Here is a 22082-nt window from a genome sequence, read left to right on the forward strand (position 1 = left end):
GACCCTGCGGGGACACCGTCCCCGGCCCAGCCCCGCCCCGCCCCCCAGCCACATGGCTACCGCCCGGGGCTGCTCTGGCCGGTGGAGCAGGGGAGAGATGGGGGAAGAGTTGAAGGACAAGAAGAAGAAGAAAAAGAAGAAGAGAGAGGTGGGATGGGCACTGGGCTGGCTGGAGAGGGACGGGCGGTGGGCAGAGGGATGAGAAACGGGCAGTGGGACGAGGAGAATGGGGGGAGCTGGGCAGGGAGTAGCGGAAGGAAAAATACTGGTGAGGAGCTGGGCAGAGGGGCAAAGCGGGAGGAGGGTGGAGGGGAAGGGGACAGTGAGTGCAGGAAGAAAGAGAGTGATGAGTCTCAGGACGGAGGGTCAGCGGGAGCAGAAGGGCAGGAAGGAGGACAGAGGGACGGACAGACACAGGCAGGGCGAGTGAGCGGGCCGGGGGGCGAGAGACAGCGAAGGCACCAGGAGAGTGGAGTGACAGAGACATGGGACAGGGAGCAGAAGAGAGGGATGGAGGGGAAAGGGTAAGAGGGAAAAGCGAGGGAGAGGCAGGGACAGAGCACAGCACGGAGCAAGAGAAGATGGAAACTGTCCCTAGAGACTGAGAAACAGGGTGTGGGTCAGGACAAGGGGCAGAGAAGGACAGAACAGCGATGGCCTTTGGGATAGAGATGGAGGAAGAGCAGAAGGGGATGGCGAGCAGGAAAGAGGCCCAGAGAGAAGGCCCAGGCAGCTGAGCAGGGGAGACAGGCAAGAGAGAGGGGCCAGGCTGCAGGAGAGCAGGACATGGAGACAGAAAAAAAGAGGAGAGGGAGAAGAAGGTGTGGAGAAATGAAAAAGTAGCAACAGGCTATAGGACAGACAAGGAGGAATGAGAAACTGCAGACAGGGAGTCAGACAGAGAAAGAAAGAGAAAGACAAAATAGCGATGGGCTAAAGAAAGAGAGGGAGGAACTAAAAAATGGGGTAAGGATCCGGACAGACAGCAATGGGGAGAGACCAGAAAGAGCAATTATGGGTGAGTGCCCCCATTTCTCGAGCGCTCCCCCTGAACTGCATTACTGGGAGCCTCAAGAAGGTGCTGCCTACAAAAGCCCTGCCCTGAGCCCAGTCCTGTGCACTAATGTTGGTGCCAATCATCATGCTGCAAAGTGGCCAGGACCAGGGAAAAAAAGCCCAGCTGGGGGAAGAAAAATTGCTCTTTTTTTTTTTTCCCTTTGTCTCCTTGTTTGTTTTGCTTTTTAAAAAGTATGATGTAAACTCTAAATACAGTCTGAAAAGGAAAAAGGAACCAGGCATACCAGGCTGGTCACATTTAAAGGCCGAACCCATTGAACAGCTGCACAAACCATCGCTCTCTCGCTGCGCACATTCTACCCCCTGCCTGCGTCTTGAGTGTTCCCCAGCAACAGCAGCACCAGGCAGCTCAAAAAAACATACTGCCTGCAAAAACTTGAGCACAGCTTAATTCTGTGAAATTTGCCCTCTTTCTAGGCCGCTGGTTAGAGACTCCTCTGTCAAGAGACGGCTCAGGTCCACAACAGGGCTGGCGGTGCAGCTTTCTGGGTCCCGTGATGGTGATGGGCGGAGGGACAGGTTGCCTTGTCCCAGCACCGGGTATGTGGGTGGGACTCCAGGGTCACCCCTGCCTTTTTTTCGCAGCAGAGCCCCAGCTGGTGCCAGCCCTATGCTGCAGCCCCGGAGAAGAGCTCTGGAGGAAGGAAAGAGCTCTTTTCCCCAGAGGCAAGAGCTCTGGCTGGATGCCATCCTCAGGTGAGCCCCACTGCAGTACCAAACCTCTGGCGCCAATGTGGCCTTCAGTGAGATGCTCCAGCTGAGCTGAAAGGGAGCTGGAGAGCTGGGGGAGAGGTACCCCCATTGCTGGGGCAGCTGTGGGGCAGCGCTGGCCGACTTACTCAGCTTTATTTGTTGGTAAAGTGACACTGAGCCAATCCTGCTGCCACCACTTGCTCCTTTTGTGCCTGGATTTCTTCTGATGTAAATGGTGCTGTAGGGGCTGCAGGGGAGACAGCAAAGCCAGGTTCAGTGGTACAGAGCTCTTCCTTTGTCCATTCTCTGTGCATGGGCAAAGGAGTAGAGCCCAGGAGATGCAGGTAATCCCATTGCCCTTGATTGGTCTACTCATGAAAGTCTTGGACCTCAGTGGATCTGTAAGTGTCTTTGTTGTTCCAGCTGGGTCAAGGCAGTGACTCTACTTTCTAGCATGGACCATCAGAGGAGTTTCTCCCACTTGGCCTTTGTTCTCTTTTCTAGCCGGTGACGTTAACTGCCTTGACCGTCAAGGCTTTGCTTCAGTGCCAGGCAAAAGTAAGCAGTGGCTACATTTCTCCTCCTTGGCATTGTGTATGGGTGGGAGGGTCGGCCTTTCTGGGCTGGGAAGCCATCAAAACACAGGCCTCTTCCTCCCTGGAAGAGTTGGGGCGGAAACCTCCAGTGCCAGGGTGAGAGCACAGAGGGGGAGCCTGTGTTCCCTGTGCTCACACCGGTGCCCTGTGCTCGGCTGTGGCTGTTCTGTCCTACGCGGCAGCCGAGAAGGATGCTGGGGCAAGGCCCTGTGGGGCAGGTCCCTAGGAGCTGGGTGCAGCACAGGCCTGGGGAGCAAACACCCCCATGGTGCATGGAGCCCACGACTCCCTCCTGGGGGTCAGGGCCCTGAACTGCACGTCTGTGGGGTGAGAGGCTATCATCTTCATTTTACCTGTGGGCAGAAGGAGTACCACTTTCATACAGAAAGTAATCTGGGATGGATTTTTTTTTTTTTTCTTCCCACCTGCCCAGAGTATCCTACATCACTGTCCTCAGACTCCAAGGCACGGAGAAGATCTCAGGAGAGCCCTGGCCGAGGAGCAAGTGCAGGAGCAGCTGGAGCCAAAAGCACCTGAGCCTGAGGAGGTCAGAGCACACACTGCTGTGCAGACAGGTGGAATGCTGTAAAGGTCTTGATTTCATGGCCAACTCAAAGCCCATCGATCCAGATACACCTGGAACAGGCAGTTCATGGTGCAGTTGGGAGCATCCCCTTGGGTGGTGGTTCTCTAGCCATTGCCCTTATAACATCTTGGAATTTACTGCTCTGAATGTTAACAAACAGGGTGAATTAGGGTGGCCTTTCCAGAGAGGTTAGCTGACCTTTCTTCAGGTTTTAGTGCACAACCTGGCACACAAGCCAGGGCTTCTTTCTTTGGTTTTCCCAGATGCTCATCAGATGTGGCCTGAGGTTTGTGACTGGTGCCACTGCTGAGCCTGCTGCCCAGTGGCACTGAGGCTCCTCTCCGTTGGCATAGAACCAGGTGGTCTGTGGTGGGAGTTTATTTCTCTTACCACCTGACTAATGTAGATTGTGTTGTGTTCTCTGTAGCCCTTATTTTCTGAGCAGGGTCTCTTAGCTGTCTTGTAGGAGACAGGTACCATTCAGACCAAGTGCCCACATTTCAGATGTGGTGTCACATCCAGGGCAGTTCTGACGGGGAGGAAGAGAGCTGCGTGTTCTTCACGGTGAGACCCGGTGCTCTGGGCTGCAGTGTCTGACATCTGCTGAGTGACACCTGCTGCCAGGAGTCCTTCCCGAGGAGGGCAGCAGGGCTGGCAGAGCACACGGTGTCAGAGGGTCAGCAATCATGACCATGTCCCTCTTCAGTTGGGGTGTAGGTTTTTGCCATCTTACTTCACAGGAGTCATTCTGCAGCACAGTGTTGGGATGTAGTTTGTCCTACTAAATCAAAAGGCAGAGTCATGACTTCTAAAGCTCAACAGACCCCAACACGTGTCATTCCTTCTGCTTTTGCTTTCCAGAGTTGTGTTCTGATGAGCCTGGGGACCATGGAATAAAGGTGGAGATGGTGTGTCAGGCAGACGTGCACCTTGAGCAACCACCCGCTTTGGTGCACCTTGAGCAACCACCCGCTTTGGTGCACCTTGAGCAACCACCCGCTTTGCTCTGCAGCCTGGCAGAAGAAGGAGGAGCCATGGCCTGGCAAGCTAAAGGAGGAGGGGCAAAGCCAGGCTCACAAACCCTGTAGCAAAACAACCCATATCTGCAGTTTCTGGGGCAAACCAAGGCAGTAGACTATTTATTTGAAGCAGCTGTGCTCTGGGACTTTGCCTTGTTAGATGGCTCATCAGGAGGACAAGCCTGAGAGCAAGCTTTTTCCATACCTCATACAGTTCTAAGTCAAGCAGTTAGCTTAGCTGTGTTCATGATGGTAACACCCTAAACAAATACTTGCAAGGCTCTGAAATTAAAAAATTCATCCTCCTACCTTATAACCTAAGTAGCAGCGCAATGCAGCTGTGATTTCCAAGTAGTCAATGGATGATAGGAGTAATTCCCCATCAGCAGTAAGCTGGAAAGGTATACCTGTATTATTCATTGTAACTCAACCTTATACATTTTTTTTTTTCACTCTTGCCTTATAAGGATATACAGAATATCCTGTTTGTTATCACAAACAGGGTAGAAAATAGGAATGCTGGAAAGTGCAGAAAATTCTGGAGCACTTTCTGCTTGCCCCATGCTAACTGTCATCTTTATTTGCAGTCCCAATAAAGCCATGTGTCTGGAGATCAGGGCATGCTGAGACAGCAGGAAAGGCTTAGTCTGGCCACTCGCAAGACACTTGCTTTTCAGATCTAACGTAAAGAAAGCCAGTACCTCGAGGAGGAAGTTCCCCTTCAGCCTGTGGGGGTTTTGCTGCTGCCTAGGCTGAATGCACGCCTGCTCTCCAGCACTTCCTCCTGGGAATGCTCTTTGCAGAAGTAGAGGCTAGAGGGACCCCAGATGCTGCATAGACTCATGTCCTCGGTCATTCTGTTGTTTGAGTTGTTCTTCCAGGTCAGAGAAGTGGCAGCTGAAGTCTGAATGTTTGACAGGTGGCATTCTCTTGGCAGGAATCGTGTGAAGGCCAGCAGACACCACCGCTGCAGGCCCAGAGGAGCCCTCCGTGCCATCGGCACCGTGGCATTTGATGAGCAGGTCTTGGCCGAGCTCTTTGACTCGGCCTTGCACTTTGCTAGTGAGAGCGACTCTTCTAATTGACCCCACTGAGAGAGGTTTGTGTTATTTTTTCTTTCTCATATGTGCATATAGCAATGTAGCAGGCAGAATAGACATAAACCAGACTTGACAGTCCCGTTCTATGGTATTATGTGCTCAAAGGAACCTTTTTTTATTCCTTTACAATTTTAGCTAGGTGTGGGAGAGAGGCAAGTCGACATCGGCCTGTCACCTCTGCGCAGCCCCTGAGAAGCAGCAAGGCTTTGATGAGAAACAGGCCTTGGGAGAAAAATCAGAAACTGCTGAGTTGTGCCAGGGTGTCAGGGAAAAACAACAGACAGCGACAACACTTAGCTGTGGGAAAATCCTGAACTGTGGGAAGTTACTGCTGCGTGAACAGCGCCTGAGTGAGCAGGCGATTGGTCTGCACAGCCCCTGTGAGAGTGGTCCTGTGCTGATAGGAGAAAAGGCTGAGAGCTGTCGAATTGCTGATTTGCTAATTGTGAAGTAAAAGCTTTAACCATAGCATAAATATGTCCTATTGTAATAATAAAGGGTCTTTCCTTTTGCACTTCATGGAGAGTCTGTGTCTCAGTTGCCACAGCTAGGAGAAGGGAGAAATGCATGTCCAGTCCCTGTTCCAATAAATAAACCACAATGAAGAAAATAAACCAGAAACCAGCATCTGGACAAGCAGCTAAATCGTCTTTGCCCAAAACTTTAGATTGTAGAACTTAGTTTTCTCAGGTGTGTTGGCTGCAGGGGTTGGGTAGGGGGTCTCCTGATGGAGGTGGGAGCTGTGGGAAATTCAGGCCTGTTGGGATCCCACCATGTAGCAGCGGGTAGTGACAACAGGCAGGTGTCCTAAAGGGGGTGGACTTAAGGAGGAGCTGGAGAGGGCCACAATAAGCTGAGAGGCTGGGAACCCCGTTTCTTCCTCCACTTCTTACTGCTGGATGCGTGTCCCAGGTAGTACGATGGGGAGATGATGTGCAGCCTCCTCTCAGTTCAGAGTTAAATGTGGTCCTGCAAATCCCAGGTGGATCCCTTCCCCAGTGAAGCAGACAGCAGAAGGGAGCTTTCCTTGGGCTGCTTCTGCATGGACCCTGATGCCCTTGGTGTAGTGTGAAACACTCACCCCAGTCCCTGGAGAGGAGCCAGGCGTCGAGCTGTTAAGCACTTTTAAAGCCAGCCTGCTCCTAGGGCAAGCCCAGGAACAAGTGTTTTCCACAGCTGAGAAGCTATGCTGATTGGGACAGGGTCTGCCAAAGTGAGGTGGCAGACAGGGGGAGTGCTGCTTCCAAAATGCTCCCTTTGGAGACGTGGGTCTGGCATCTGTTCATAAATCCAGTCTCCAGCCACTGCAAGGTGTACATTGCTTCCCTAAGGCGCTTGAAATATATTGCCATCCATTTCTCTTCAAGCAGAACACACAGTAGTGCCAGGTATAGGAAAAATCTTCTGAGGTGACGTTACATGCTTCCTTAGAAAAGATAAGTGTCTGTTCTGAGTAAGAGAAGTCTGTAGGTGGATTTACACATCTGTTTTCTAAAGCTCTTATGCAGGTTGAGTATCATGTTATATGACTGTTTCTTGAACCTCCAGTTTCAATGTTCCTGATAGTGTAGCAAAGTAGCATCTTTCCACCTCTTATTGAAAGAGCCTTTTTTTTTTTTTTTTTTGAAGAGGAAGATATGTTGCCCAGTCTGTTCTCTTCTACTCTGTGAACATCCGTTCCCCCTGACAAAGGTCATTTCAGGCTGAGGAGAGACAATTGATGGCTACCAGTTTTAAGGTGGTGTTAGAACAGCTCAAACTGCATATAGAAGCACAGAAAAATATTTAGGTTGAGCTGATTCCTGTATGAAGAATCTTCTAAAGGTCTATAAAGCAGGAAACAAAAATTCTTGTAATGGTCTTTGTCTGTTTCAACATCTGCCTGTGGCTGCTCTATAAATCCATGAATTGAAAACAATTAAGAAACACCCAAGCTCAGAGAGTCGTGATATACAGAATCTACATGACGGCTCTCAGCCACTCTCGGGAATTAGTTTGTAGTGTCTGTGTTTAGAGAAGAGCTTGAATCATTGATTTCACAGCAAACACAAGTCACATTCTGTATTTATTTTGGGATCTGCATATATAATTTGCATTAATGCAGTTCCCATTACTACCAAAACAACAGTACTTAGATGGGATCAGAAAACTGCTTCATGAACTAAATTTTGACTATTTGATAACAAACCTTCTTCCAAAGTGAGAAGAGTAAGCAAGCTAGATGAGCAAAAATCAAGATAAAGAATTAGTTTAGATCAGACAACCAGCAGTATGAACTGAGGGGCAAGAGTAAAATCAAGTTTAGATCTAAAGTAGGGAAGCAGGATCCACACTGCAGTTCTTTGCCGAAGTTGTCGGTCTCATTTTGAGCTGGAAGTCTCCTCACCCAGCAGGTTTGAACCACTGACGGAGACTCACACTGGAAGTTTTGCTCCACATCTGACCTGACGGCATCTTTGCCAGCTGGCCGAGTTCCCTGCTCTTACCATGCCGTGCAACCTGCTGAGCTGTGATTAACCACTCTGTCTGATGAGGGAGCACAGGCAGGCGGTGGGGGCGCATCTGCCCATGAGTGGGGAGCGACGGCTTCACCGGGCAGAGCGGAGGGACGGGGAGGGGCTGCCTGTTGGTACCCTCAGGGTTGGCGATGCCGGGCATTGCTGTGCTCCATTTCTCATCGTCATTCTGGGAGCACAGCTCCTGCCGCAGCGCTTGATGGCTGAAGAGTATTGAAAATAAGAGGGGGCGGTTGGGTGCTGCAATCTGAGATCCACAGCAGAGAGCATGCCAGGCAGGAGCACACCCCATCCTATCCCCAGGAGATGCAGAGGAGTGCCTGTCTCCTAGACTGGGCACCTACTTGTCGTCCTGGGTGTGCCCACATGCGTCCCTCGGCTTCACTCTGAACTGGAGCCAGACCTTCTCTGTCAGTGCAGGCAACCTGCACGTTTCATTCCTTTGAAATATGGCCTCTACTAGTGCTACCCCCCTGTTTTGTGTCACAGCTGAGCAGTTAGAGCTTGGGGGAAATTTCCAAGTTCAGTGCCCTCCTTAGACCTAAGAGTTCCTGAACCACTGTGACCCGCGGAGCATCCTCAGCTTCCTCCACTGACTGCAGACCTCATGGTACTGGAGAGTAGGAGACATGAGCAGAGGGAGAGCATGTGTGAGCAGCTCCTGCCACCCAAAGAGCAGAGCAGTCCGTGTGGAGGAGAGTGCTGGGTCCTGTTCCTTGCTCCCGGAATTATATTTGCCTTTACCCAGTTACTGTTTGATGCAAAATAGCGACTTAGCCCTGAGGGATCTGGTGTAGTTGGGAACTGTCAGTGCTAGGTTAATGGTTGGACTGGATGATCTTCAAGGGCTTTTCCAACCTAGTTGATTCTGTGACTCTGAAAATATATAGTAAATCCAAGGCAAGAGTCTCATGGATAGTCATAGTAAATGAGTAATAAGTCAAAGGCCAGGAACTAGAGCCCAAACCCAGCTGTGGGCATGACACTGTGAATCGAGTATGCTTCCCACTGGGAGACTTTGCCCTCAAAATGGGTCATTTTTAGGGTATTAGCTGAAGAAAAGCCTGAAATGCTAAAGCAAGACTTTATCACTTCTTTGCAGCTTCTTTTTCTTACATTTGTCAGTGCACGTGAGCAGTGTGGTTTTCTCTCCTAGATAGTGTACAAAACCCATCTTGCAGGAACAACCCCATATTAAATAGAAAAGAAGCGGCAGTAGTGATTCCTGGAAATATACGGCTTATGCTGGTAAAGACTGGAACTGGAGATGTAGCTGTGAGTTAAAGGTTTTAAGAGGAATTAAGATAAATCTCTTAAAAATACAGGTCCTTTCAATAGTGGGCATTAAACTTACAATTACTTTGCCAGCTGCTTCTAATGGCTTTGCTGGAACATTTTACATAGTCGGGCGCTCTCGCTGCCCCTGGGGTCTCTAAATAAAGCCATCTGCAGAGACAGCATGCCACTTACTCCTCTGGTTGCTGCACTGGAGTGGTGAAGATACATGTTCGTATTTTAGTCTCTTTGCTGTATGCCAGGATGCTTTTCAAGGCGAAGAGGCTCAACAAATTAAGTGCTTTTTGTTTTTAGGACAAGCTGTCTGTGTCAGCACTGGTTCACTTACAGCTCTGTTTCAGTGCATGACTATGCAAAACCTAGCATCAAGACTGACATGTAGGTATGTCTATATAGAAAGATGTTTGTGCACGAAGAAGGTGAGTAAGTTAAATTCTGTGTTTTCTATACCTTGGTGGTTATGAAACAATGGTGAAGTTGCAAATAAGGAAGACTTACCAAAAAAAAAAAAGATCAAATTTTAATAAGCTCGCATGCATCTTGAGTTTTGGGATACCAGTTGTGCTGCTGCCGGCGCTGGGGGCTGTCGGCTCCAACTGACCAACAGCCCGACCCCCAGTGGACAGTGGAGGGGCCTGGGGTTCTCTCCAGCATGGCCCCTCCTCTCCTGCCCTGGGGAGCCCAGCGCAGGACGGAGCAGAGGGAAGGACCCCCCCTCTCTCCACCTGCTGGCAATGCCTCTTGCCTTGGGCTTCCCTGCTGGATCCAGCTGGACTTGGTGCCGCTGCTCACCACCCCCTGGGCTTGGCTCTTCAGCCACTTTCTACCCACCTCCCCCTCTCCTCAGCCAGCCCACGCTGCTTCAGCGTCTCCACAGGGCTGTTCTGGCAAACGCTGCGGAAAGCCTTCCTCACGACGGGGTGGACAGTGGCCACCACACACCTCCCATCTCCCCAGCCGGTCATTTCACCAGGGAAGATTATTAGGTGGGGCGACCAGGCTTTCTCCTGCTGGACCCCTGCTGACTCCTAGTGCCAATGACCATCGTTCCTTCGTGTTTCCAGGCCATGCTGTGGCATTCCCAGAACCTCCATGAACACAGGATCCCCTTTTCTTATCCAATATAATAATACGTTCAGGGTACCTGCTCCTATCTAAAACTGCTATGGAAATGCTTGTGTGCTCGGCCTTAACTCAGGCATGTTTTTTTCCAAGCCTCTCCAAGAACATGACTGTGAACATTATAGTAACTGTTGAACAAGATGGGCGGGCTTTGCCCTCATCAGTCTGTACAAGAGGGGAGAAGCAGCTGTGGTAATTCCCCCCTGCTTACTGAGCCACCTGGTGCTTGGTGTGATTCCAACCCCTCTCCTGGGCCACACACCAGCCGAGGGTGGTGTGGATTGTAAATGGCAGGGGACTAAAGCCTGCAGCTCATCGAGGATGAACTTGAGTTCAACTGCCCATTGGCCAGGATCCTGCAGCCACTCGTCATGATGGTGCCGGGGACACACACACAGAATGTCAGAGGGGGTGTCTTGGGAGGAACCAGGCACCTGGGGAGTCCCCAGCCCCACTCTAAGGGGACCCAGGTGTCTGGGGGGGCCACTGGAGTGGAGGTTGGTCACAGTGGTGGGGTATTTGAGGCTGTTGGGATTGTGTGCCGCCACCCCCATCTCAATGGAGCCTGACCACTTGTCCACCAGCCTGTCAATACAGACCCGGAGCAGGTCATGGGGGGGTGTCAGGGGACCCCCCCCCCCAAACATCCCAGGAGCCCCTGCTGGCTGCCAAGATCCGCACCCCCTGTGTGCTCTACAGCAACCCCAATATCCTGTGGGGCCCCCAGGACACCCAGTATGTCCCCAGGGCCCTCTCAAATCCTCAGTGTTCTCCCCAAGCCCTGCCCCCAACCCTGGGGTACCTCCTAAGACCCTTATAATTCACAAAGACACCCCCAGAACCCCTGTGGTGCCCCTCAGGACATCTATGAAACACCAGGAGCACTCAGGACCCCCATTTGACCTCCCAGAACCACTCTAAGTTCCCCTCAGGAGCACATAACACCCCCAGAACCCTTCTAAGGACTCCCAGGACCCCCATAACACCCCCAGGATCCTTTCAAGGGCCCCCAGGACTCCTCTAAAGACCCTCCCAGCACCCCTTGACACCATCTATGACCCACCCAGGACCCCTGGGATGCTGCCGAAGACCCCCATAAGAGCCCACATGACACCCCCCCCCCAAGCTTGGCTGTCTTGTGCCCATTGCTCAGCTTGGCAAGGGCCCCACACATCTCATGGAACAGCAGCGCCTCATTGGACAGCAGCATCCCTGGACCCGCCCACACCACTCCTGAATAGGCCCCCTCCGGGGCCACGCCCACTGGGAGGCTCCACATCCTCAAGAGAACTCCCTTTTTCATCACTATGGCAAGGGAGAGTGGAGAAAGCCCTGCCCCGAGGTGGGACACACCCCCTGGAGAGGCCACACCCCTACAGGGGAAAGCCACACCCCCCTCAGAGGCCGCCTCAGCCACAGCTCAATAATAATGGGCGGGACTCTGGGGCTGGCCCCACCCACCAACAGGCCACACCCTCTGAGATGCTCCACCCACTGGGGAGAGATCCCACAGCTGCAGGTGGAGTCAGGCCACGCCCCCAGCACAGCAGACCCCACCCCAGGAAGGCTCCACGCAGGAGGCTTTAACCCATGAGGGATTAAGGGAGAAATGGGGCAGAAATGGGGGGAATGGAGGTCCCGGGTCACCGGGGCTGTGGTCGAGGAAAGGCCGAGGGCAGCCATGGAGCCAGGGCCCGGCAGGACCAGGACCCCATCACCGCGGAGGGGCTCACGGCTGGCCCCACTCCCCCGCGTCCTTGACGTCATGAGAGGGTGACATCATACTGGGGTGGTTCCAGAACCACCGGGCAGGTTTTCTAGGGTGATGCTGGGGGGCCACAACAACGCTCCGCAGCACCACAGGGAGAAGCACCTGGCACTGCCTTGGGCTGCAGCAGGGGTGACAGCTCAGCACCCACCGGCTCTTCATCCTCACACAATGAGAGCAGGTGAGGGAGATGGTTTCCCCCAGCTTCAGCGATCGCTGCCTGGAGGGGAAGGGCTGTGACATGGTCATCAGTGTGGACGGTGTCCAGTTCGAGGCTCATGAGACCATCCTCTGTAGCCGCAGTGGCTATTTCATTTCCGTGCTGGATGCAGGAGGGGATGGGGACAAACGGCATTTCCTGGCCTGTCTCACAGCACCTGGGGGTATCTCCAGCGCTTCCACCAGCACTAAACTCTCACCCAGCAGTTCCCGTGGTCCTGGTCCCCCCCTGAGCACCAGAACTCACCCCCAGCCCAGCACCTACCAGCAGCTCCAAGGCGGTGCCTGATGAGCCCCGAGGCGGTGCAGGGCTGGCAGCGTGGCTGGCCGGGCTCACCTGCCCTCGGTGCCAGGAGGTTTTCCTTCCCCACAGGCCCTTACTTGCTGCTGCTCTTGCTGAAGCAAGGGGACCCTCACCCTGTCGCTTTCTGGCCGCAGCTCAAGTCTGTGGCTCCTTTTTATAGCCCCCAGCTCCTCAAACAGGCACTAACCCACTGCCCGGACTCCCAGCATGGCTACTGCAGGTGTCCACGCTGATGCCCAGGGAAGGCAGCCCAGGGGATCAAGGGCTCTGGGCTTAACCCAGCAAAGCTGGTTTTCACACACACACACACACACGCTGCTTTGGTTTTGCAGGGCTTTTTTCAGCAGCAGGTGGAACAGCGCCGAGAAGCCAGTATATAAAATCTCCGGCATTTCACCTGACATGATGAGCCTCATCATCAACTATGCCTACACCAGGACAGTGCTGGTCACGGTCAACAACATGGAGAGTTTGCTCATCGCAGCAGACCAGTTCAATGTCATGGGCATTTGAGTTCCTCAAATCCCAGCTCTGCTTGGAAAACTGCATCAGCATCTGGAGGCTCACAGGGTATTACTTCTGTCCCGACCTGCGAGACACAGCCAACGCGTTCATCCTCTGACACTTCGCAGAGGTGAACCGGGTGTCCACGGAGCTGCTCGACCTCTCCATCCCCGAGCTCAGTCTCCTCATCGAGCAGGCCGAGCGTGGCGGGACACAAGACAATGCCGTCTGCAAGGCTGTCGACAGATGGGTCGCTCACAACCTGCCCAGACACCAGCAGCACCACGCAGCCTGGCAGCAGACACAGCGCAGCTACCCCGCGCGTGGGTGATGCAGCAGCAAGCCCAGACAACATCTTTCCTCCTGTTTCTTCTCTACTTTGATAAATTTCACCTCTTCGACCTACACTTAAACATGACATGATAAGTCCATATGGTGGTTTCTGTTGTGTGTGGTTTCTTTCCCTTCTTTCAAATCAGCTAGAACACACCCCATGAGAGGAATAATTGCTTGGAGGTTTGGTAGGTTGTTCTTGTGTATGAAGCCAATTTGTGCCATGACTAGCCACCCCTTCCACTAACAGGTTACAGCCATTTCTCCAGGGGTGCCTCTGGTAGCAATCGCAGCAATCCTCACTGCACACAGCCTGTGCTTTCTCCTGAAAAGCCCATGGAGTAACACAGGGAAAACATGATGATAGGGGCTTGAACGCTCCTCACTGGCTGAGAATCTGGTTGCCGTTTCAAGAGATCGCCTGTATTGCCTTTTTTCGGAGTATTTACAAACCCATGAATCTCCAGTGTCGCCGCCATTCCAACCCAGCGAGAGGCCCCACTGCCAGCCATTGGAGGAAGCCAGAGCAGGGACCAAACCCAGCTCCAGTCAGCCCAGGAGATCACAACAGACCCAGATGCAGAATTACAAGTAGACCTGGCAAACCCATCACTGCCCCTTCAGAGAAGTGCAGGATGGTTTGTGTTGGAAGGGACCTTAAAGATCACCAAGTCCCACCCCCACCCCAGGCAGGGACACCTTCCACCAGCCCAGGCTGCCCAAAGCCCCGTCCAGCCTGGCCTTGAACCCTTCCAGGGAGGGGGCAGACACAGCTGCTCTGGGCAGCCTGTGCCAGGGCCTCACCACCCTCACAGGGAAGAATAACTTCCTCAGATCTAATCTAAATCTCCCCTCTCTCAGTTTAAAATCATTACCCTTATCCTATCCCTACCCCCTGACCAAGAGTCACTCTCCCCTTTCCTGCAGCACCTTTCAGCCCTGGAAGGCTGCTCTAAGGTCTCCCCGGAGCCTTCTCTTCTCCAGCTGAATCCGCCTCTCAGCCTGTCCTCACAGGGGGGTGCTCCAGCCCTCCAAGTATCTTTGAGGCCTCCTCTGGACCCTCTTGAGCTGAGGGACCCCTTCTGGGGGCCCAGAGATGGACACAGCACTTCAGGGGGGTCTCACCGGAGCTGAGCAGGGGAGAGAATCCCCTCCCTTGGCCTGCTGGCCACAATTCTCTTGATGCAGCTCAGGACACGGTTGGATTTCTGGGCTGCAAGTGCATTGTGCTGGCTCACAGTCACTGTCTATGACAAGCTCAGTTTCTTACATGAAATGTGTCTTTAAGTCATTTAATCTTTCTATAGTCATTTCCCCAGAAAAAACCTTACTGTCCTTTATAAAGTGCTTTGAATTCTATGGATGAGAAGGACTGTATGAAAAGAGTCAGATTTTAATCACTATTGTTACTATTAACCTAGCTTGATGATTTGTCAAATTATGAGTTTAATGACACATACTTATCAAAAGTAATTAGTGATGCTGGCAGAAAAGCCCTATATACTACTTTCTACAGTTGGTCATATTGACAAAAACAAGGCTTGTTTAATACAGAAATTTTGCTGATAAATTCTGGAACTTCCTGACAGAGCAAAAGCTTTGAATAATCCCTTCATGAGGAGCAGAAGAGCAACCCAAGATGGACACTACCCAATTTAAAAGCTGATACAATTCAGGGGTCACCCATCACGAGTGTGGAAACACGTCCGACATGTTTTCCCTGCAGGAGCTCCATGAGCACAGACGGCACCAAGAACCTCTTCCACTGCTTTCAGCACGTAGAGAAAGAAACACCCAGATTTGGATAAACCCCATCAGCAGCCCGGCTGTTCAGGAAAAGCCTGGCGGCCAAACTCAGTGTCAAGAGAAACAACAGGCCGAGGCAGCCAGAGGGTGAGTGTGGACATTAAAAACTGGTGCTATAAACCACTCTGGTGTGAAATCCAGTCGATGTACAGCCTGAGACTGGTTTCATCATGCTGTGCTTGTACCACCTCGAAGAAAGTAGCTGAGACTTGGTAAAAGCAAGGGAGGAGGTGTTGCTTTCACAGTTAAGTTGCTGAATTTGGTAAGATACATGGACCTTCGGTCCCCTTAATATGTGAGAAGAGCAAATTTTTACACTTACTGAATCAAACTGTACGCACCACACTGCTTATCCCTCGAGCTCAGTTTCTGACTAAGTCATGATCACCACGAAGTGCAGCCCACTTTTTCATTCACATTTGCAGTGGGATATAACAAATATGAATTCTGGCCACACTTATTGCCCTTTTCATGTCTAAAACCTCACTGAAATGCACAGCATGACTGCAAGGTGTTCTACTTCTAACAATGTGTATTTTGTTGTAAGAAAATTGAATCACAATCAGAGGTAGACAATATTTGGGAAAAAAAATGGAGTACACAATCAACGCTGTAGAAAAAAAAAATCCAGAAGAGCTGTAAGAGTCAAAAGCGACAACATCTTCCACATTCTGGTAAGGATATTTAATTATTTATCCACATAACAAAAATAGTGAATGTTAAAGAACCTTCTGCTTTGGCAAACTTTAGTTTATACTTGCTTAAAATCCGTATTTCTCCTGTAACATTTTCTTTGAGAGGTTCTCAAGGTACCTCACAACATGCCTGTGAAATACATCACTTCTCTCCCTTACAGATGAGAAAATCAAGCAAAGCGTAATTAAGTCATCCTTCTAAAGCTTCAATCATCCCTAACACAGAGATCAAAGATTCTGGGAGTGAGGGAGCGAAACAAATAAGAGATGTTAACCCCAGTCTCCAAATCTCCTGGTAAATCAGGGATAAACCTCCTTGCAGGGTGCTAAGAAACCGATTTCAGATTAATCTCTCAAACATGGCCACCCCTCGCCAGGCTGCAGGCAGAAGGATGTGCCACCAAGACAAACAAGGAGCAGCCATCCGACAGTGTCACTGGCCCTGCCACTTGCAGTCCACTGACAAAATGGTACTTAACTGCTGACATAAGTCTGCAGAGAGGGAACAGAGGTTGTATGAGGCAGAGCTGGGACTGAGAATAAGATGGGATCACAGTGTGAAAAATCTGTTCCTTCCCAATTACTGAGCTTCTCCAGTAAGATGGAGGTTAAAAACAATCCTGCCAAATAACTGATGATATCATCAAATATACAGAAAACTTAAGTCTGAGGTGTCTATTTTCCTTGACAAGCAAAGCAGACACACTGAGAGGGAGGGAGTAAAATACACTAACTACAGACTGAGTGAGAGGGTATCAGAAAACATTCTGATTTTTCAGAAAATCTTCTTTATGATCCCAAAAGTGTATGCAAGGCAGTTAGGGGGAATCTTTGGAATTATGGGGAATCTTTGACTGGCTTCTCTTGCCAAAAACAACTGGAGGTTGACAAAAAGTCAGACCTATGGTGGGCCTGCACATCAGCACACACTGAAATGTGTATTACCCCAAGGACAAAAGTCCCTGCCCTCAGAACCTGCAGATGTGGGTTTGGCAGCCACTGTATCCAAAGGCAGTGGTTAGAAACTGTAACCAAGGCATAGCCAAGACCCAAATCAAATGGACTAAGATGACAGAGCAGTAAAAATTTAGCTCTGGTCCAGAAAAAAACCCACTGCTATTCTGCACGGTATCACTAACGCTCAGTACAACGTTTGAAGGCTTCACCACATGCGAGATTTTTTTTATCATCACGTACGATGGACAGCACTTCCATTCTTCAAAGCACACACCGATTTGAAGGGATGTTGCCTGCAGGAAACGCGACCAGGGACACCCAGCACAGTGACTGCAAGGCCAGAACAAGCAGTGACACGGGATGGGAACAGCTGGCCAGGGAGCAGCCCTGCAGGAACAGGCCTGCAAGCTGCAGGGAATCAGAGCTGGATGCACACCATGTCTCATAAAACGACAGCAAAGATCCCTGGGGCGTCCGAGATGGAGCAGAGCCTCCGAGGCACGAGCAGCCACCCCTCAGCTCTGCCCAGCACCGAGGAGGCTGCAAGGTGGGAAACAGCAGCAGGGATGCTCCGGGTTAGAGCTCAGGGAAAACTTCCCAGTGTAAAGGCTGATGAAGCACTGGCAGAGGGTGCTTATGGGAGAGGTGGGGACGTTTTAAGAGGATTAAACAAATATCTTTCAAGAAGACCACGAGCAGATCTGACCCTGCCTGAGGCCAGCAGGCCAAACGAGGTGACAGCCCACAGCCCCGTCCAAGCCCACGGAGCTGCGTGTTGCAGCCCTGAGCCTCCCCATGGGGCCCTGCAAAGACACTGCACAAGGACAGAGCTCAGATTTTCCCATCACCTGGAAGAATATTCTGTCCTTCATAAAGTGATCTCTTTCCTGTTTTCACCGTGGTTTCTCAAGGACGAGGGAAGGGCCTGTTCATCACATTATGGGTCCCTGCCTCCCTCTGCTGCGCAACCCAGAGAAAGGCATGGGTGTGCAGAAACCCTAGAAACCCTTTCCCGAGATCCTGCTACTCTGAAATGTTACTGTGGGCTGACCTGGAGTACTGCCCTAGCATCCACGCTGCTTATAAGACAGATATCATAAAGAGATTCATTTCAGATGGATGAGACAATTAATGCTGAAAAAGAGCCTAACCTGATGGTGACTGAGGCAGCGATGGTTTGGCAAAAGCACCTGCCGTGAGCTGGAAGCGTCTTGGGAAGGAGTTAAGAGTATAGACAGAGTGACCCCTGCAGCCTCTCCCCACTGGTCCAGTGCCCGTGGTCAGTCAGCAGCAGGTGGGGGCCACCACGCTGGGGCACAGGGTGGGGCAGGGAAAGGCACCAGGAGAAGGGAGAGAAAGCAGCACCCGGAGACCAGGTCAGGGAAACAGGAATTTATTTTCTTGGGCTTGAATAAAGCTCTGCTGCAGCGCTGCTAGTGCTGCCGGCGGGGCGGCCTCTTGCAGGGCTGGGGAGAGTCCTGGGGGCCGGGGGCCCTCCTCTTCGGGGGGCGCCTGGGCCTCCCACTCACGCGGTTCCTGCGCTGCCTGGGAGCAGAGGGACCTGCTGCCACCGCCTCCCCCGGCTCCTCCTGGGGCTGCTCCTGTTCTGCCAGGATGGGCGCAGATGGGGGGTGGCCGGGGCCCCCGCAGAGAGCGGCCTCTGACGTGCCGGCTTCCTCCTCCCTGTCGGATCTTTCAGGGCTCCTGGAGGAGGTTGCGTCAGTGTTGGGAGTCCCACACCGGGAGCTGCTGCAGCCGGAGTTGGTGGGGCTGGATCTGGCCTCAGAACTGTTGTCCTCTTCCCCGACAGCCGGGGAGCGCCCCAGGATCCAGAGGTCCTCGCTGCACCTCTCGATGGCGTCAATGATGCCACGGACCAGAGGGGCTGTGTGTTCCCCAAGGATGGGCTGCAGCTCCCGGACCATGACCTCTGCAACTGGGCCGTGGACGCACAGGACGTGCAGGACGTTGCCCTCTGCACGCTGTACATGCCACCACTGGGACCCGTAGATCGCCATCAGCTCCCAGCGCAGCCACCAGTACACGGGTTCGACGAAGCACTCCTCGTTTTGGAAAAAAGTTGCCCAGCCCTCAGACACGATGCCACCCACGGCCTCTGGCTCTGCAGCCCCGTGCTCGTCTGGGTACAGCATCTCCTGCGGAGAGGATTGAGGGGAAGCCATGGTGCTATGGGGGCTGCTTTCGGCCAGGAGGCTGGGAGCTGCATCTTCCTGGCTGCTGGCTTCAGGCGACCCTTCGAGGAGCGTGATGGCACACTCTCGATAGCCATTTCCTCCCTGCACAGCGAACTGCAGCGTCTCTACTGGTCCTCTGCAGAGCGGGCACTCTGCCTTCACATCCATCCACTGCAGGATGCAGCCCAGGCAGAACTGGTGGCAACAGGGCAGCACATAAGCGGCGTCATCTTGACAGTCGCGGCAGATGGGGCAAATCTCCTCTGACTCCATTGGCCACGTTCACGCGCTGCAGCAGGGTGGGGAGCACTGAGGATGAGGAGCTGCTCCCGCTCGCTGGCGCCGGCGCCACCAAAGAGTGTCCTGTGCTGCAAAAGTGAGAGTGGCCCCGGTCACTTGCTGTCCCAGCGAGGGGAGGGCAGGAAGAAATGCCCAGGCCCCTGAAGTGCTAAGGTTTGGACGACCGGCCCAAGCCAGAGTTGACCTAGAGATGAATCCTGTCTATTTTATAACTGAAAACCATTGTGCTAGTAGGTGGTGTACTAAGTTATAGCAACCCACGAAATGCTGAGAGAATGTATGCAACTTCCCTTGCTCAGCCTTGTTCAAGGCTGAGAACCCAAGTATCTGGCCTTGTTAGAAACTGCCTTGGTTTTCCCCCCTGAGCCCTTGCCAGGCTCTGGTAGAATCCAAGAGGACAATGAAACCGCAAATTTCCTCTCAAAACGAGGGTGCCGGCTACTCTGGCTTGTCAATCTCTGGTATATAAGGCTGGATGGGTTTGCAGGGACTTTGGACGCCTCATCTATGGGTGGACGCACCACGGAGGATTTCCCACTTGCCAGGACAGACTCTGCAAACCCTCGCTGTAACCAGGGCTGCCCGGTGTCTGCGGGTCTGGATGATGGTCCCATATGCAAGTGGTGAGGTATTTTTCTTAATCACTATTCTCTCTTTTGTGTAGTAATGATTTGATGCATTGCCCTGCGCTCTCTTGTTTGCTGCTTTAAGTGCACTGTTCTGCCTTTTCTTACTGCATGTCTTCTGTATTACACTGTTACATTGGTTATCATCAGTAAAATACGCCTGCTCTCTTGACTCTGGTGTCTGAGTTTGATTGGTAACCTTAATCAGCAGAACAGCCCCTGGCGAAGGACACCCTCCCGGCTCCCCAAGCCCGATCACCCGCCCCAGGGCCGCCCCGGGGGGACACTCCCCCCTCACAGTTCACCTCCGCTGCCACGAGCGCGCCCAGCGGTGCCCGGCTGCCTGACCCAGGCAGGGCCGGGGAAACACAGGGGATGGCTCCGGGACGGGCACCGAGAGCTGTGGACAGCAGCCCCCAAAGCACCCCCCAGCACCCAGAGCAGCCTCACTCGAGCCTCCAGACCTCGCAGACACGCTCGGCAGGAATCCAGGCAGGAGCCAGACTGGCCCGGGCGCAGGCAGAGCCTGAGGGAGGGACGTGAGGTCACATTCCATCGCTCACTGACGTCACAGACCCCCCATGGTGACGCGGCTGTGGGCCATCTGTCTCCATGGCGCTTGCCCGTGTGAGGGCCCGGCTGGCCCTGGCACTTGTGCAGATGGAAAATGAAATCATTCCCCTATTCCTTGGTCGTAGAAACGAGCCACTCTTCTATGGCTTGTACCTGTTGCACTGAAAGCACAAGTTGTCAAGAGAAGACATAGCTGAAGCCTGGCAGATGAGAAGAAGCCGTCACGAATCCACGTTAGGAAGCTCGAAAGCAGAGGCAGTCTGCACAGAAAATGCCCTGGTTATGGCAGAAACACAGTTCTCGCTGTCAGAGATTTGTGGAGAGTTGCTCGTTACAGGAAACTGATGCCCAGAAAGAGTTTCTCTGCGTTCCTTCCCCTGGTCATCACATACAGCTTAAGTTAAATTGGCGGTACAATGGAAAATTCTGTTTGCCTGGAATTCCCCCATTTGATAAGCTGAGAGACACGTTGCAAGTAGTAGCTGGAAGAGTAAAATCTCCCGAAAAACCCATGAGAAATCGACTCTGATGCATTGGGGCTTCAGGGGAAGCTGTGATGGACAATGTGGAAGCTTCAAAGCTGTTTCTAAGAGGGTTTAGCACCAAGTACAGAATACATTTTTTTTTTTTTAATGGTGAATTTGAAAAGTATTATGGGATGTGCAGAGTGATGCCAGGCTTTGAGAAACAGTTAAAGCCTGGCTTTAACATCCTGCTTCCTGCATTTCCAGACTCTGGCCCGTGGATCACACCACACGCCTCCAGCTGGCAGAGGGAGAGGTCCTGGTGCTCCTTTGTGTGTTAACACTGGCTCTGAACCCCGTGCTGACACCTGTGAGATCTGGAATCTCGCCACAGTACCACATTCAATAAAGAGATTAAAATCTTTGTTTCACCAGGCAGCAACGTTACCATTTCCCCCACACCTAGAATTAATACCAACCACCCCCACCCCACCCAATTTGCTCTGCTCTCCCTCATTTTCTGCGCTGTTCATCATCTACTGCTATCCCACAGCAGGCAGAAGCCCCCAGCAGAGACACAGTCCTAGTGCTGTGAGCTAATGGCATGCCAGCCGGGCCAGGGACGTCTGGATAACAGATTTACCCCAACGGCCAGTGCCTCCGCGCCCTTCCTACCCACTGCTACCCTCTGACCCATGCTGGCTGCTGCCGCGTCTCCCACACGTGGCACTTGCCTCACCTCAGCCACCTACGGCTGCTTTGGCTTTCCCGTGTGGGCCAAAACACAGCGCGCAGAGTGATGAGGTGAAGGAGAGCACAAGCGTGTGCGTCTGGAGTCGTGTGCCACAGCAGCTCTGAACTGATATGCCTGCAGATGTCACAGCCTCCCCCAACATTCTTGGTCATTCCCAGGATTTCCCTCCATCTTCTTCTGCCTTGAGCTTCCAATTTCTTTGCTCTTAGAAAAACACTTTGTGCAGCGTAACCAGAGCTCCTGACTCGTTTTTCCTTTATTCAATCTCTATCACTAATGCTGCAGGAGATCAACACTGACTCCTGAGTTCTTCTTCCCTTCATGAAGACCCACGGTAAGAACTTCACTGTCTGAAGAGGGAAAAGTGCTCCAAAATGACACATCCTTTGGATCGCTGCCAAAGAGCTGGGTTCAGTCAGAGCATCTGCGAGAGCCAAAGGACACGGCAGTATAGAAAATTTGCTTCTAGGTAATAAGGCAGTAATAGAATAGTTTGCTAAAAGGACACATATAAATGTTAATGATCAAGAGAGCCCTTCAGGGGAGAGCTCAGGGCGAAGGCTGGGGCAGGGGGGGGGG

The 22082-nt window shown here is 52.3% G+C and overlaps 2 protein-coding genes across 3 annotated transcripts; both read left to right on the top strand.

Moving 5' to 3' along the window:
- The first annotated feature begins 1389 nt into the window (after positions 1 to 1389).
- On the top strand, positions 1390 to 4061 carry LOC113485348 (radial spoke head protein 3 homolog B-like). Of its 2 annotated transcripts, XM_026858463.1 has the most exons (5): positions 1390 to 1773; positions 2093 to 2171; positions 2800 to 2941; positions 3814 to 3875; positions 3930 to 4061. In XM_026858463.1, exons 1-5 carry the CDS (start codon positions 1688 to 1690, stop codon positions 4038 to 4040), a joined length of 480 nt encoding a protein of 159 aa, XP_026714264.1. In that variant the 5' UTR covers positions 1390 to 1687; the 3' UTR covers positions 4041 to 4061. The 2 variants fall into 2 exon arrangements, 1 of the variants encoding a protein (XP_026714264.1); XR_003399410.1 differs by lacking the exons at positions 1390 to 1773; positions 2093 to 2171; positions 3930 to 4061 and adding an exon at positions 2209 to 2328 and having other exon boundaries at positions 3814 to 3905.
- Positions 4062 to 9283: 5222 nt separating this feature from the next.
- On the top strand, positions 9284 to 13131 carry LOC113485428 (kelch-like protein 10). The gene is given in 5 exon segments (XM_026858559.1): positions 9284 to 9302; positions 11861 to 11949; positions 11952 to 12085; positions 12626 to 12805; positions 12807 to 13131. Coding segments are annotated over 5 exon segments (747 nt in total).
- Positions 13132 to 22082: the final 8951 nt, after the last annotated feature.

This window comes from Athene cunicularia (genome assembly GCF_003259725.1).
Source record: "Athene cunicularia isolate RWA chromosome 13 unlocalized genomic scaffold, athCun1 chr13_part1, whole genome shotgun sequence".
Taxonomy (NCBI): domain Eukaryota; kingdom Metazoa; phylum Chordata; class Aves; order Strigiformes; family Strigidae; genus Athene; species Athene cunicularia.